At 45.9% G+C, this 16,873-nt stretch overlaps 1 protein-coding gene across 2 annotated transcripts in view; it reads right to left on the bottom strand.

Annotated features, from left to right (window-relative positions):
- MPP7 (MAGUK p55 scaffold protein 7) overlaps positions 1-16,873 on the bottom strand; it is a 237,256-nt gene that overhangs the window by 48,938 nt on the left and 171,445 nt on the right. For both annotated transcript variants that reach the window (XM_062211103.1, XM_062211104.1), the window contains 5 exons: positions 14,493-14,574; positions 13,945-14,030; positions 8,860-8,934; positions 8,504-8,700; positions 7,992-8,056 (listed from right to left, as the gene is read on the bottom strand). In XM_062211103.1, the coding sequence (XP_062067087.1) occupies positions 7,992-8,056; positions 8,504-8,700; positions 8,860-8,934; positions 13,945-14,030; positions 14,493-14,574 (505 nt within the window). The remainder of the gene's footprint in view (positions 1-7,991; positions 8,057-8,503; positions 8,701-8,859; positions 8,935-13,944; positions 14,031-14,492; positions 14,575-16,873) is intronic.

Here is a 16,873-nt window from a genome sequence, read left to right as displayed (position 1 = left end):
CCTAGGTAGGTTCCACTGCTGTGCCCAGGGAACGTGGCATCTTCTGGAGTGGGTGCAAAGCGCACAGAACAGAAGCCGAGAAATAAAGCACAATACAGTTAGGAGCCCGGCCACAGGTGCTAAACACACAGCACGCACAGCAAATCACATCACGCACAGCAGAGCACAGCCATCCACGCTGTCACTCCCAGACGTAAAACTTTCTGTTTCACATCTGAGTCAGAAGTCAATCACGCAAGGCTGCTTTGATTTGAGTTTCAGTGTATCCAGAGGTTCCTGGAGGCGCCTCCCAGGAAACTACAAGAGATTCTTTTCTGAAATGGTTCTCCTTGCCCGACTAAGACAAGGACAACACTAGATGCCCAAAATAACCTGACTGCTCTAAGTGAGGCTCTCTGGTAATATGTGAAATGTTGCTCCACTACTCCGGCCCAAGGGGACAGACACAAGGCTTAAGATCCAAACGCTCCCCTCTTGTGGACAGGAGGGACAGGGGATGCCCATGCTGGGGAGCGGATCACGGTTAAGGTAAGGCTAGACTGTGCTCCAAAGTAGAGCAGGGAAAAGCATTTCTGAAAGTGAATGATACGGTTTCTCAGAATTAAACGACTCCTGGGCTATTCAGAGCTTGCAAACTGAACGAAGTGGTGCCGTGCTGGTTTTTGGTCTTCGTATCTGTCCGCCTGGGCTAAGAACATGACTGAGCTGAAACCAGACAGTGCAGCAGATGCGACTGGCCTCCGTATGTACGAACACCACTGCTCTCCTCACTCACCTTCATTTGAGAGTGTTGGCAGAGATTAAAACACTAAAACACCCTGTTTTATTTCAGATCACATTCTGTGTTTCCGCCACATGGAGGAAAAAAAAAAGGAAAATGCAGGTTTCTTTCCGAGACAGAATCCAACCTCAGACTCTGGTACTGAAATGCCAGGGTGGAGGTGGGATGTGCAATGGAGTTCTTTTACAACTGGCTCGCTAGCTTCAATTTGATCCTACACATAGGTGCACTAAATAAAATGACCAGGCTATGTCGGGCAGTTTTTATACATGTACCTTTAATTTCCTCTGAGTAGCACAAAGGGAACAAGAAAGGAAATGATTAAATGTGCAGAAAACACAATTAAAGGAGGAAGATGAAACAAGAAGAAAGAAACAAAATCCACCTACCACACTCAACAGTTTCCTCATCTTAGAAAAGCCAAAGGGGAGGAAAAAAAAAACAAATGAGTTTCAAAATTATTAGGCAATAAATAAACAGAATTTGTGAACCACACTTCAGACTGCACTGCACCCTTGCTCTATGAAACACATAAATGCTTTCAAAAGAACACAAGTGTTCATGGAAATTAAACAACCAAGTGGGATTAACTGACCAGAAGAAAAAGGAAAAAGCTTCGGCACTTTTTAAAATAATACCTTCAAGAGGGAACGATATTTATTTTCATAGGATAAGTCCATTTGTAAGTTAATCTGTTCAAGACTTTGAAGACATTTTAGAAAAATGGTGAAATGGATTTTTTTTAGATGCAATAAATTTCATCCTTCAAACGTGTCTACCTTTCCTTAAATGGAACAACAGCCTAACAATGATCAATTTATTACACATAGCCAGTGAGGTCGGGCAGAACCCGTTCTTTTCATTCTGCTCAAAGGGTGATGAAAGGTACGTGAAAAAAGTAACCCTAAGCATGTCTGCAATTACTAAGAAGATAGCAAAATCTAAAATTTAAGTTTGACTTAGGATTCTCACCTTCAGGAAGGATGGGTAAAATCTTCCATTAAGAAGAAAAACCTGACCTTGAGCCCAAGGGGAGCTTATCGAAATGCGAGGCCTGCAGAGTGGACAGGAGACACCAGGGCAGTCCCCCTGCTCATCTCACTCTGAGCTGGAAACCACAGCCAAAGGCTCGGCAGGGAGAGTGGATCCCATTTGTGTCCACTTTTCAAATACTCAAGGGGCCTCAAACTGAGCCAGTTCTATGGTTCTATTCGAGCAGACCATTTCACCCAGGCTCACAGTCTGAGCCAACCACACTGTCATTCCATTTAGGGCCATCTCTGAATACCTGCCCGTGTCATCAGCACCTACAACAAATGATTGTGAAACAAAGAAGCAACTGTGTGATGCTGGGCCAGCCAGGCCTGTCACCCCAGTAACAACGCCAATAGAGCTAAGACTGAATAGCCCGTGCCCGGTGACGAAGCAGACAGCTGTACCCGGTGCAAGTCTTCTGGGGAGAACAGACCGACCAAATACTGCGCCCTCGGTTAAGGACTCGGTGCTATGGAAATCAGATGATGATAGCCATATTGTGAGAACAAAACAAAACAAAAAAAACCAACACTCCAGTACCAACTCACAATAAAAACAAACACTGCTTAATTTATATTACATTGTATATTTCATGTTCTAATAAAAGGTCATGAATACAGTGGCTACATTCTGGAGAGAAGATTTCTCCATACAATTTTTAGCTAGGAAGCATATGGAGTTTTTTTCCACAATAAAAACGCATGCATATATCCAATAGCAAGTATCAGGCTTAATGGACCCTGGGTGGGAAGAGCAAGCGAACAGATTTCCTTAGACAGGCAAGTTAAAAGAGGAAAGATTCTAAAAGATGGATCTCAGAAAAGGGTTGCGATAATTACACAGCTGTTACCATAGGCAAGCCACGGTTCTAAAAATGCAAAAACTCATTTAATTTGCCAACTGAGGTCAGTACTGTTATTCCATTTTATAGATGGGAGAGCACTCGTTAAGTGGCAAACCAGGGGTCTGGATCCACGTAACTCCAGCTGCTCCGAAGCCCTCGTGTCCGACCACAATGCACACTATCATACCACAATCACTTTTTGACCACACAAGCTTTGGGCCAGCACATACAAAGTCTCGGGAGAGGTTTCTTCCTGACTCCTTCCCAGTACCCTCACCCTCTGCCTCTCCCCGCAGCCTCAACACCCCAAGTGCATTCCCCCCACAGCGGGACCTGGGAGGGACCAGCTCCTCCCCCAGCACCACCGGGCATCCACCTTCTACTATCTTCAAGTGCGAATGAGCAGGAGAGGAAAACTGCCAAAAGTCCCAAGGGTGAGGCCAACAGGAACACACAGACATCAGTCTGCCATCTCCAGAGAACGGACTGGAAACATGCTGTGAACGGCCATGTCGACCTGTGCACAGCAGGGCAGCACTCTGAGCTGGGTGCAGCGGATGCCCATCCACTGGAGAACCCGCCATGTCTGCCATGGGGGACCATCACTCACAGGGTCTAAGCTGGCTCGCTGTACCCCCCACCTACAGCTCCCCTAAAAGTCTGCAACAATCCATCCTACAGACCAAAGTCCCAACCGTCAATCAACTCGCTCTTCGCTGAGTGGCTTTGGGTCTCCACGTCAGGCTGTCTCAGTGCCCCTCCCCTGGGGGCTATCTCAGGAGTAACCCTCCGGACAAGCAGAGAGAAACCATGTCATGGTGAGTGCTAAGGATCCACCAGGTCTTCAGCACAACCAGCTCCAGGTGTAGGCGACGGGGATGTGAAACCAACAGCCGAGTTCTTCTGCACCTCCTTCCACACCAACACTGCACTCTGGCTTCTCTCCAACAGTGTCAGTGAGTACTATAGGTGCTCTGTAAGACCTCGTGTGTTTCTGTTTACACAAAGCGCCACCAACATTAAGGCGGTTGACCAGGTTTTCAACAGGCAAACCTGCCATTACCACATACACGATCTATTTGTTTCGGCATTAACGTGTCCTGTGAAAGCATTCCAGTACCTGGGATGTCACAGCAAGGAGGGTGCTCCACTTCAAAGCTTTATGGCAACAACCTGTAGCACAGTGTGATGATAGCATTCCTAAATGCTTCCCCCCTCTAAAATACCAGGACCAGGCACAGCAAATTTAGTCTGTGGCTCAGTGTTTGAGCTGTTTGATTGGCAGACTGTGATCTTCAACCCACAATGTACTTTGTCTTGGAATCAATCAGGTGATCAGAAAGGCTACCTTTGGCTCTGGTGAAATACTGTGATGATAATCGCGACTGGTTAAGGCAAATTCTACAGTAAAATATTTTTTTCAAAATACTGTGCATTTTTTGCTTCTTTTTTATGAAAAGAATTTTACGAGAGCTACTTTGCAAAAGAAAAATTTTAAATGACAACCATCCAGTCTGCCGTGTTAGAAATTTTCCAATTTCTAATTTCGAAATATTTTTGAGATCCCCAACAAAGGAAACGAAGCATGGACAATAAAAATCATACTTGGCTGGCGCCGTGGCTCAACAAGCTAATCCTTCGCCTGCGGTGCCGGCACACCGGGTTCTAGTCCCGGTCGGGGTGCCGGATTCTGTCCCAGTTGTCCCTCTTCTAGGCCAGCTCTCTGCTATGGCCCAAGTGTGCAGTGGAGGATGGCCCAAGTGCTTGGGCCCTGCACCCCATGGGAGACCAGGAGAAGCACCTGGCTCCTGCCTTCAGAACAGCACGGTGCGCTGGCCACAGTGCGCAGGCCGCGGTGGCCATTGGGTAGTGAACCAACGGCAAAGGAAGACCTTTCTCTCTCTGTCTCTCTCTCTCTCACTGTCCACTCTGCCTGTCAAAAAGTTAAAAAAAAAAAAACAAAAAAAAAACATACTTGAATGTTTTAAGATATGCTCCATGACCAAAAAGAGCCTTCTCTCCATCCATTCTGAAGTTACAGATACTGCATTTAAATAGAAATGATAGCCTAAAAAAGTTAATGCTTATGTCACTAGATAGATAATTTTTAACCTGTACATTCAGATTTCAAATAAAAAAATACATATTTCTTTCTTAAAGTCAAATATGAAATTGCTTCTATATATGCTTCTAAATGGCAAAAAAGGAAAACTTCTTTAAATTTTATCGACAGGAGAAATGCAAATTACCAAGAGAAACGACTCTTCTATGCTGACGTGAGATCTGGCCTTACTCATTTCCAGAACCCATAAACTGCGTCTTTTATGGAATTATCCTAAAGGTGGTCATAGCAAAGAAAACCCACAAGAGAGGCAGCCCTGCAGCCCTCACGCCAGCTCCTCATGGAGGAAACCCATCATGAGATGAATGAGGGAGAGAAAGAAAAGTTCAAAGTCCTCTTGCTGCAAAGTTCTTTGTTGGATAACCAACTGCTCCAAAAAATAATATATACCCAAGGAAGAGGAATGAGATCCTAGGTTAGGCTTCTAAGAGTGAAGAATATTTTCATTTTATAAAAGCTAGTGTTTGTGTGTTTAGGAAAGTTTGACTTTTTAAGGGCACTATTCAGTTTGCAAAGCTTGTTTTTGGGGCACATGTGAGATGCACTAAGATTCTCAAGGGCAGGAAAGAAGCCAGCAGTGAGTTGCATCCGTTCTTGGAGCTCTGAAACAGCGCGGATTTTAAAGCCTAGAGGCCGTTGCACATCATGGCTCCCAATGGCCAGGGCTCAGACCTGCAGCACAAACCCAGACCACAAGATGACAAGACTGGGATTGGCCATCCTATGACTTCTACGCTGATATAACTGCACCCCTCTAGCTGCAGAATCAGCTTCCATGAAATTTTTCTCTATGCAAACTCCACTTTCAATAACACATCACGAAGCAACTAGTCAACTCACGGTAATGCAAGCAGTCACTTAGTGAACAAATTAATCGTCTCATCTGACACATTATTACATAACTAAGTTCATCCTTCCTTCCAAATCCCATCCATTACAATATCTTCCTGGGAGGATCTTATAATATCTTCCTGCGTGGAAATTTGTAGAACTTTTGACTATATTTTTCCCATAAAGTTATAAATACCAACACAACAGTATTATTTTTTAAGAAATTTTATGTTAAGTCTAAAACTTCTTAAAACCTAGCCTATGAATTAGCATTCAAGGTCACAAAAATAAATGATTTTATACCAACTTGCTGTTTTTCTTTAGAGTGTTAATCTGTAATTTAGCAAAGCACATTATAACATGAACTTCCTATTCCAAGATCCTAAGTGCCAAATGTTGAAATCCAGGTGACCTTTAGATTTAGTTTATACATAAAGGTTTAGTTTTTTAAATATATAAAATATATACATATATTTATATAAATATGTAAAAAGAACAACTGTCAAACACCCAGGTTAAAGTGCTTAATTTTAAATGCCATTCGTATGTTCAGACCTAATCCCAATGACTTTTGCATAACTCTTAAGTTTAGGAGATAACAGTCAAAGAAGTTTCAACTGAAATTCCAGCTCTTTGGGGGTTATAGAACACCAGTTTTCTATAATTTTTATGCAACTCTGCTGTCTCTCTAAACAAGTCCAAATTTACTATGCACACGTGATTCACTTGGATAATCTTGACCAGATTTAGTTGAAAATAAATAACATCATATATGTAGGAGAACGAATACTGCATCTCTTGGTGACTTTAAATACGGCTTTGCAACAAAAGACAGGGACACCAAAGAGGAAGGAAGGAAAGAGGACGGTGACCAGGAATGACTTCTGAATGGTATTGAAGAGTCAGGGGGCATTTCAATAAAGATCAATCCTGGAATACACACCCCGCAGGTGCAAATATTAAGATATTGACACGACAAGGATATGAGGCAAATCGACAGACCCAAGGCGTCCATCACAGTTCGTGTCTCTACACACAAACCCCTTCCCACATTCATACGCCACTACCAAAAAGCCAATCCACTTCAATTCTTTCAAGAGACACACATGCACATTGATCCAAAACTTGAAGCAGACGGAAAATCACACTTATACCACAGTATACACTCCTAAGTGCTTAGGGTCCTAAGTCTCAGGTCCAAGGACCTTCTCACTTTCACTCCAGTCGTCAAGTTTCCCCAGTTGGAGGCCACGTGTACCAAGCACACTAGGAAGGAACGCGGTGGGCCCCCAGTTCAATGCTGGCTCCAAGCGGAAGGCAGGTGGACAACGCAAGGCTCCCTCCAGCTGCAGGGGCTGCCGGTGGTGAGCCACCCCACTCATAAACCACGTGAGGCTCGATGCTGATCCTCCTCACGTCTCCAAAGCTCCCTGGCTCGCGACAAGTGTTTTCCCCTTCTGCTCAGACTTAACGCAGCAAGAACCAGCAGGCTTTTGCATCAGTGCCGTGGTTTAAGTACTCACTTGCTGGGAGATTTATTCTCGGCTGCAGTTTGGCTCTCTTTCTAATGTGATTCCTGAGCTCTGTGCGTCTACACGCTGACAGAAAGAACAGGAGATGTGAAGAAAAAAAAAATACGATACTAAAAACAGATGTTGGTGTAAAATCCCAGGGCCGTTTATTGGCTTATTTCACTTTTTAATGTATAATTTCCACGCTTAGAACAAAGAGTTTTAAAAAAAAACTCTTAAAAGACCTAGAAGCATGAAACATTTAAGGGAGGTGAGTTTACAGGACGGGCACTTGAGAGAGTGGGGACGTGGAAACTCACAAAGCCACAAGAGGCCTACATTGGTAAACTGGACGGAAATGCACCCACATCCAGGTGGTGCCACTCAGACATCCAACACCGCCTCTTTTTCTTACACATTTTCTTTCGATCTACTCTGGCAATGACTCCGAACAGATGGGTAAAAGGTTGGAGTTATGATGATTTGTGGATAAGCAAGGAAGATCTTGCCCAAGTCTGCTAATTTGGGAGAAAGAAAAAGACTTGTACTTAAGGCCCTGGGAGTATTCTCCAAAATACCCAGGACTGGAAGTCAGAGAGAGCAGTGGGGGCTTGTGGTTTCCTTAAAGAGTGGATCACGGCTTATTATAAAGCACCCGGTCATCTGCCTCCCGCAGACTGACAGGCATACTCCTCGTGGGACTTTCATATTTGCTTGATTCCTGAGCAGCCTTGACCAAGAACTACTGCAAGGCAACACGGCCCCTCAGTCTTCCCTAGGCACCTGCTTTAAAGAGTCACGCAAGAATAAAAAACAAAAAATAGACAGCAGGACTTGGCTCCTCTGCCTCCTTATCAACCAACTTACATGATTTCCTGCTGGAGACTTTCAAGGGCTGAACTAATATCTCTGCTCGTCTCAGGGCCAATCTCCTGGGAGAAAGAAGGTGGATACGCTGATCAATTTTCAGCGCGGGGCAGAAGTTAACACAGCACCAGAAAATTGAAAGTCTTCAGGGCAGAAAAAATCAAAACCCTGGAAGTCAGGGTGAACGTGAACACAATTCCAGTTATTCCAGTTCGGACCTAAATCTTCCACTGTCAGATCTGTGTAAATTATCTCCTCTAACTGCTCCACCTACCCCACCCCACCTCCACCCCCACACACAGCAGACAGCAATGTGCTGTTTTCTGTTTGCTTCAAATACAAAAGCCAGGGTACCCTGGTCCTGTGCTATTATTTTTGGACATCATTCATCCACGCTCAGACAAAACAGAAATCTAAACTTAAGGGATAAAGCCTTCGCAGGGTGATTTGTACCCACACTCTGGGGCAGGGGTCAGCTGAGGAGGGGCTCGTGCCATGCACCTGTGCCTCACCTTTCCTGGAAATGCTTAGAGGGGATGAGGCCCGCCCTGGGGTTGGCGTCGCCTTCATGCTTCGCCTGCCACCACGTCGGGTCATCCTGGCTCATGATCTGCAGGATGTCTCCCTTTCTGAACGCGAGTCCGGCTTCCTTACACGGGATCGCCTTGTCCTCCGTGGGATCGTAGTCAAAGAGGGCCTTGATGAACATCTGGGAAAGATGTGGCAACGGTCTGCCTTCTGAGAGTCGACCGTGGACACTTCCGCAAGCTGCGATGCCAAGCCGGCAGTCCCAGAGCGGCTGCGTGTGACTCGGGGAGCCACGGCTTCGCCCACCCCCGACCACACATGTTTTTAAAGAGCTGATTACCTTGCCTTCTTTGGCTGGTGGCTCCTCCTTGATGCTGGGAATGATCTTAAACGTGATGGCTCCCTCAGACTGGGCCTGGTAGCAGACAAAAGAGTGTTGTGAGAAGACAAGAACCAGGGAAAGCTGAGATCAAACACCCAGAAAGCGAAAAGTATTGGAAAATTGGGGTTTCCCGTCTTAGATGGACCAAACGGAGGACATTTGGGGATAGAAATTCCTGAAACGTAAGAAAGTCCTGAGGGTTGCTAAATGAGCCATAAAAACAAAACCATTTGGTCCACTTCTACTACTTTTAAGATGTCAATGAACATATCAGCATCTTTGTCACACTACCTCAAAAGGGAAACACGAAAGAATAGTGCCTTAGATAAACACATAAATTACCAAAACAAGGCACAGCCTTTGTGTTGTCTGACATAAAATACCCAAACTGTCAGCAGTCCATCCCTAAACACACGATTCTACCAGTGGCGATGCCCGTCAAAGAAAACTAGGAATAATGGCCCCATCTGGCTGGGACCGAGGCATAGGGGGTAAAGCTGCTGCCGACAATGCCAGCATCTCATATGGGCACCAGTTGCTGCCCCAGCTGCTTCGCTTCCAATCCAGCTCCTGGCTAATGGCCTGGAAAAGGAGTGGAAGTTGGCCTAAGTGTTTGGGTGCCTGAATCCACGTGGGAGACCGGATGATCCTGGCTTCAGCCTGGTCCAGCCCTGGCCATTACGGCCATTTGGGGAGTGAACCAGCAGATGGAAGACCTTTCTCCCCCTCTTTCTGTCACTCTTTCAAAATAATTAAATAAGTCTATTTTATTTTTTAAAGAACAGTCCTATCAATGAGATTCTGGGTAGTGAATAAAACATGAAAAATAGATTAATTAAAGGATGAAAAACACAGAATGTCTATGCTGATTTAATTAAAACAAGCAATATCACCCCCTCCCCAAATCTTCACTATTTCAGATAAGGGTTAGTGTCATCTGAAATACTCTCCAGTCATTCTCTATTTCTCTCTTTAGCATCTATAGCAGCCATATTTAAGTATTTATGCAATGATTTCTGATTACCTATTTATTCCTGCTAACTTGAGATCTCCACAGGAGCATTCAATGCACGTATTTAAGAGCTGAGGGCGGGAGGCAAGGGGCGGGGTGGCGGGCAGTTCGGAGAACCTGCAGCTCACTTCGCTGGTGTGCTGGGAAACCAGAACTCCACTGAGCTAGAGCACAAATCTCTGAAGCGTATGCAATGTTGCAGCCAGTTGGCCCTGGCAAGACCCAGGGAGGCACTCCAGCTCAACACGGTGCACTGGAGTCCGGGTGGTGCCAATAACAAAATTTGATAAAGAGGTGATTTCTTTAGAAATGGCGATAGTGTAGCTTTTGCATATTGTGAAAGTAACCCACGCACCTTAACAGTCCATACCATACGGAATCGCATAGGTAAACACAGAGCAGTCATCTCGATAATCCCCTCCCGTGTTTCTAGGATTTGTTTTTTAAAAGGAGGTCAAATCCTTACATTTATTAAGAGACCAATCATTATTGGATTTTATTATTACCACTACTGTCATATAGGTCTAAATGGATGAATGCCAATGCAACATTCCTGATAATTTCCAAATATTTAAAAAATTTGAAAGGCAGAGAGCTAGAGACACACAGAAACAGCTCCCATTGGTTGGTTGAATCTACAAACATCTTTGACAACTGGGATTGGGACAGGGCTGGAGCCAGGAGCCTTCAACACAACTCAAGTCTCCCACACGGTGGGGCAGGAACCCAGTTATCTGGGCTGTCACAGCTGCCTTGCAAGGTGTGCATTGGTAGAAAGCTGGAATCAGGAACTTGAGGTGGAAATTGAACTCAGGCACTTTGATGTGGGATGCAGGTGTCTTAACCTCTAGGTTAACATGGATCCCAGTATCCAAATATTGCAAAGATATTTGGGGGCCAGCACTGTGGTGTACCACCACCTGCAATATGGCATCCCACATGGACACTGGTTCGAGTCCTGACTGCTCTGCTTCCAATCCAGCTCCCTGCTAATGCACCTGGGAAATCAGTGCAAGATGGCCCAAATCCCATGTGGGATACTTGGAAGCAGCTCATGGCTCCTACTTGGCTGTAGTAGTCATTTGGAGAAGAAACCAGCAGATGGAATACCTCTCTGTGTTGCTGTACCAGAATGAGTGGCAACAGAGGAGCACCACACACTGATAGAATTTGATGGTCCTTTATTGCCAGTGGCAGAGAGCAGGCTCATGCCCTAAAGAACTCTCAACCCCAAAGCCCAAAGCAACAGGGTTTCTAAAAGCAAAAACCACAAAATCGGGAGGGGAATTCATGGTTGCTAAGATCAGAAGGGAATATGTGGTTACTGGGGTCAAGCTGACCTAAAGCCTATGCAAAAGTAATATCAATTATAATCTTAACAATACCAGTTACAATCTTAACAAGTTCAATTATAACATTATGACATTAATCCAGGTACTGGCCTAAATTTTATGTGGGACATAGACAAATTACAATCTTATCATTAACCAAGGTGCAGCCTATCTGCTTCCAAGCTCAATCGATCATGCTAGGGGATTTCTATGCTTTGCCAAGTGTGATGTAGGGGGCTGCTATTGTCTGAGGGTTGTAGGTCACAGTTCAAGACCAGAGTCTCATGGTGATGATGGTGGTGGTGGTGGTGGTGGTGGTGGGTGGGTGCTTTCTCAAGATGGAGTCTCAGGTGCTCCAAAATGGAGTCCCTACTGTCAAGGTGCTACTTCAGGCCGGCGCAATGGCTCACTTGGCTAATCCTCCACCTTCGGCACCGGCACCCCAGGTTCTAGTCCTGGTTGCTCCTTTTCCAGTACAGCTCTCTGCTGTGGCCCGGGAGGGCAGCGGAGGATGGCCCAAGTGCTTGGGCCCCTGCACCCGCATGGGAGACCAGGAGAAAGCACCGGCTCCTGGCTTCAGACCGGTGCAGCACCGGCCGTAGCGGCCGTTAGGGGAGTGAACCAATGGAAGGAAGACCTTTCTCTCTGTCTCTCTAAGTGTTTCCCCCTCCCACCCCCGCTTCTCTGTAACTGTGCCTTTCAAATAAAAAAGTCTTTACAAAAAGATATTTTGTCAATTTATTTCCTTAGGATTAATCCCCAAGGATTGAATTGCTTCATGAAAGAATACATATATTTAAAATTTTGAGTTTCAGATGGCTATCTCAAAACATTTTGTGGAATCCTTTTTTTTTTTCCTGTATAGACAGCTTTAAATTCTGGCAGACACAACTGCTATTTTCCTATTGGAACCAAGGTTAAAAACTCTTTCTCTACCCTAGAATTATAAAAAATTGTATGCTACATTTAATTGTGTAATTTCTGTTATGTTTTTCACTTAAATACTTAGTTTTGGGGGGATTTGTTTTTGAGTGGTGTAAAATAGGGATCACCTTTATTTTTTTCTAACAGAATTATCAATTAATCTAATTCCACTAATGAAACAGTTCTATCATCTTCCCGCTGACTTAAAACACCTTCTCAGGGTTGTATGGGCTAGCGGTTAAGATGCCAGATAATGTGCCGTTGTCCCATACTGGAGTGCTGGGATTGTGCCCTGGCTCCAGTTCCCAATTCCAGCTCCCTGCTAATGCACACCCTGGGAGGCAGCAGGTGATGGCTCAAGTGGATGAGCTCCTGCCACCCACATGGGAGGTGAGGTTGGGTTCCCGGCTCCTGGGGTCAGCCATGGGTAGCAGCTCAGGTCACTGCATGAATCTGAGGATGAGCCAGCAGATGGGAGGCATTCACCCGTGGATGTGCTCTCTTTCTCTCGCCATCTCCCAAACAAATGAGTTTAAGAATAAATAAGGATGGAGTATTTGGTGTTTGGTGCAAACACGCCATTTGGGAAGCCAGCATCCTGTACTAGAGGGTCCAGTCCCAGCTCCAGTTTTGATCAAACTTCCCACTAATGCACACAGAGGATGTGTGCATTAGAGGCAGAGGATGACGACTCACGTGTTTGGGCCCCTGCTGGGAGACTGAGCTCCTGCTCCTGGCTTTGGCCTGGGCTAGCCCCAGCCGTTGCAGGCATTTAGGTAGTGGACCAGCAGAGGGAAGATCTCTGTCTCTCACTCTGCTTTTCAAATAAAGTGAAAATAAATTAGATAAATAAGATTATTTTTAAAAATTAAAGGCCATTTTAATAATATACTAAACATCCATATATACAGATGTCTGTCTTAACAAGTTCAAGTCTCTTTTATTGCTTTAAGGTTTCTAGTGTAGTTTTTTTTTTTTTTAAGATTTATTTATTTATTTGAAAGTCAGAGCTACATGGAGAGAGAAGGAGAGGCAGAGAGAGAGACAGGTCTTCCATATGCTGGTTCACTCCCCAATTAGCCACAATGTCTGGAGTTGCACCAATCTGAAGCCAGGAGCCAGGAGCTTTTTCCAGGTCTCCCACGCAGGTGCAGGGCCCAAGGACTTGGGCCATCTTCTACTTCTTTCCCAGGCCATAGCAGAGAGCTGGATCAGAAGTGGAGCAGCCAGAACTCGAACCAGTGCCAGTGCCCATATGGAATGCCGGCACTGCAGGCGGTGGCTTTACCCACTCACCACAGCACCAGTCCCTGTATTTTAAAGATGCAAGCAGATACTTAGCCATCACTATATCAGTCCTTAAAATCCTAGAGCCTCCAGCATCCGTTCATGTGAACCTGACTATGCTTGCTCCAGTTTCCGCGGGCTCGTCTGACTTCAGTGGAGTACGGATGTTGCTGTGAAACAGTGCTGGTGGTAGGTAACGCAGTGAAACATAAAGATATTATGTCCATCGTGGTGGGACAATTCATCCACCAGAGTAGTAACTACCCCTTACTGCACTTAGGGAAAATGGAAAACACAGGGAAACAGAGGAAACCCATGAAGTATCTCTGACATCAACACATTACAAAAAGTTTCATTCTTCCTGCATGCCTTCTATTCCTGGAACAAATATATTTGATATTCAGCTTTTCAAAAGCAGATCTGAAACATCTGAAACACCGCACTTCAATTTTCTTTTTATTGCAGCTTCAAAACAAACCTGCGCCTTACCAAAATCTGTATGACCTCCTCGGGCCTTTTGTCCTCAACGGGGATCCCGTTGACTTCCCGGAGCTCGTCGCCCACGTGAATGAGCCCTGCAGGGTGGACAAGTCGGGGAAATTGGGAGCTGTCACTTGCAATGGTTTCCCTCATGAAAGCAAGGCCCTTAATGAGGATTGGAAAGGAGCCGCCGACACTTTTCAGGCTTCTGAGTCCATGGTCGTCACCACGAATGCAAGATGACAACACTGTCATGACGCTGGCCAAGCAACGGCTCCAGTGCCCGGCCTCCATCTCGGAAGGCCGGTCACCACGTCTTAGCAGGCGCTCAGCCGAGCTGAGAGGCTGCAGGTCCTCGGGGGCGCCTTGCACAGCACTGACACGGAGACCAGCGGGAACGCAACCCGGGAAGGCAGGGATTGAGCCTTTCCCACCACTCCCGTGGCTACGTTTCCACACTGCACCAGAGACCGCAGGATCTCAGCGCCGGGTCGGCTGTATTTCTACCAGACGCGCACCCACGCACGGAGCACCCACTCGGCACGTTGACTGCTCACCACTGCGATCCGCAGCTCCGCCCCGCATGATCCTGGCCACCATGATGGCGCCGCTCTGCTCATCCTTCTTGATGGTAGCTCCCTTGAAAGGAGGAGAGAAAAGAAAATGAAAGGAATGGAAGGGAATGAGGCAGGATAAGACTGCAAGACTGCTGAGCTCTCTAGCTTCTTCAGAATTGTGCAAAATCCGTCTACCCGGATCTCCTTTCCGTCGTAAAGAGTGCCTTACATTTGAACACTGCTTGTGTTTCTCATTTCATTGTGCCTTGATCACTCATGAGGAAGGTGGAAGGGTGATGCTTATGTGAACAGACCGAAGATGTAAGTAATAAGAAAACTAATACTCCGTCCCTCGATTTTTCACTTCGGTGAGCCTCGTAGACACTAAGCCATCAGACAACAGGGACACGGAGATAATGACAAAGAAAAAGAAAACCAAACTCAGCAATCAGGTAGCCAGATCTGTTCGTCCAGAACACAGGAACTCGGACTGTCCCCAGCACAAAGAGAACTAATGCTTTGGTGTAAGATTAGGAAATGGACTCAAAGAATCTCCAAATTCTCCACTTACAAATGCCTGGATGCTAACCAATGGAACCCTGATTGACCAGAACAACGGGCAAAAGTTGGCCACGCTCAAAACCTCTACATGGTTCCCTTCCAAGAACCTGGCTTTGGTTCAGAAAAGCCACCCAGCACTGCATCAGACTGCTAAGAAGGTGAACCTGAAGTGGTGGCAGCATCCGCCCCCAAGAAGTGGAACTTTGCTCAAGTTCATCAATGAGTTCATTTATATAGAGAACAGACACATAAATACCAGGAGGAATTCATTTGTAATTAGTATGTTTTATAGAGAACAGACATCACATATTTACCTGATAACTCTAAGAGTCAAACAAGTCAGCAATGGGATGATATTGTGGCGCTTTACCTGAGAATGCAAGCACTTGATGCCAAAGATTGCAGGACCTCTCCCCGTGGTCAGAAACCTTAAAACCACCAATTGGTATTTTCTGCTTTTATTTCAACAGCTAACTTGGAGGCCAATTGACTAGAAATATGTATCATTAGTTGGTTTGATTATATCAGTTTTCATTTTCCTTAATGAGCTTTTTTTTTTTTTTTTGACAGGCAGAGTTAGACAGAGAGAGAGAGAGAGAGAGACAGAGAGAGAGAGACAGAGAGAAAGGTCTTCCTTTGCTGTTGGCTCACCCCCCAAATGGCCATTATGGCTGGCATGCTGCGCCGATCCGAAGCCAGGAGCTAGGTGCTTCTCCCAGTCTCCCATGTGGGTACAGGGCCCAAACACTTGGGCCATCCTCCACTGCCCTCCTGGGCCACAGCAGAGAGCTGGACTGGAAGAGGAGCAACCGGGACAGAACCGGCGCCCCAATCGGGACTAGAACCTGGTGTGCCGGCACCGTAGGTGGAAGATTAGCCTAGTGAGCCGCGGCGCCGGCCTCCTTAATGAGCTTTTCAAAATTTCCCACCAAAGCATGTCTAATGACCAAAGAATCTAGTAGTGTAATGTGAATTGGCTTATCTGTATTTTATGGGTGAGAAATTGAACCTCAAATGGCAAACAGTTGTCTAAGATTAAACTACTAGTCAATGGTGAAGTTAGGATTTGTCCAAGGCAATCTAACCAGACACTCTTTTTTTTTTTTTTTTTTTTTTTTTGACAGGCAGAGTTACAGACAGTGAGAGAGAGAGAGAGAGAGAAAGAGAGAAAGAGAGAGGTCTTCCTTCCCCTAATGGCCACAACAGCTAGAGCTACGCCAATCCGAAGCCAGGAGCCAGGTGCTTTTTCCTGGTCTCCCATGTGAGTGCAGGGGCCCAAGCACTTGGGCCATCCTCCACTGCCCTCCCGGGCCACAGCAGAGAGCTGGAATGGGAGAGGAGCAACCGGGACTAGAACTGGCGTCCATATGGGATGACAGCACTGCAGGCAGAGGATTAACCTAGTGCACCCCGGCACCGGCCCCCTAGACACTCTGTTCTTAATCTTAATTATCATTTGGTACTGTTTACCCATGACATTCTGTTCCTGAGGTCATTTTGCCTAAAACATCATGAGTTCATTACCCTGTGGGTAGCTTGTCTCCTAGAGATAAATTCTTTCCTTCCTGGAATGTGCATACCACATTCCCACATCAAGTGGTGACAATGGTCTTAAGGCTTTTAAAGCAATGAGATGGGGTCAGCGCTGTGGAATAGCAGGTAAAGCCACCGTCTGCAATGCCGGCATCCCATGTGAGCGCCGGTTCAAGTCTCGGCAGCTCCACTTCCGATCCAGCTCCCTGCTAATGCGCCTGGGAAAGCAGTAGAAGATGGGCCCAGACCTTGGGCAGGGGCACCCGCATGGGAGACCCAGAAGAAGC

Source organism: Lepus europaeus, chromosome 14 (assembly GCF_033115175.1).
Source record: "Lepus europaeus isolate LE1 chromosome 14, mLepTim1.pri, whole genome shotgun sequence".
NCBI classification, from domain to species: Eukaryota; Metazoa; Chordata; class Mammalia; order Lagomorpha; family Leporidae; genus Lepus; species Lepus europaeus.
The sequence above is the reverse complement of the archived record's forward strand: the minus strand, read 5'-3'. Positions and strand labels throughout refer to the sequence as shown.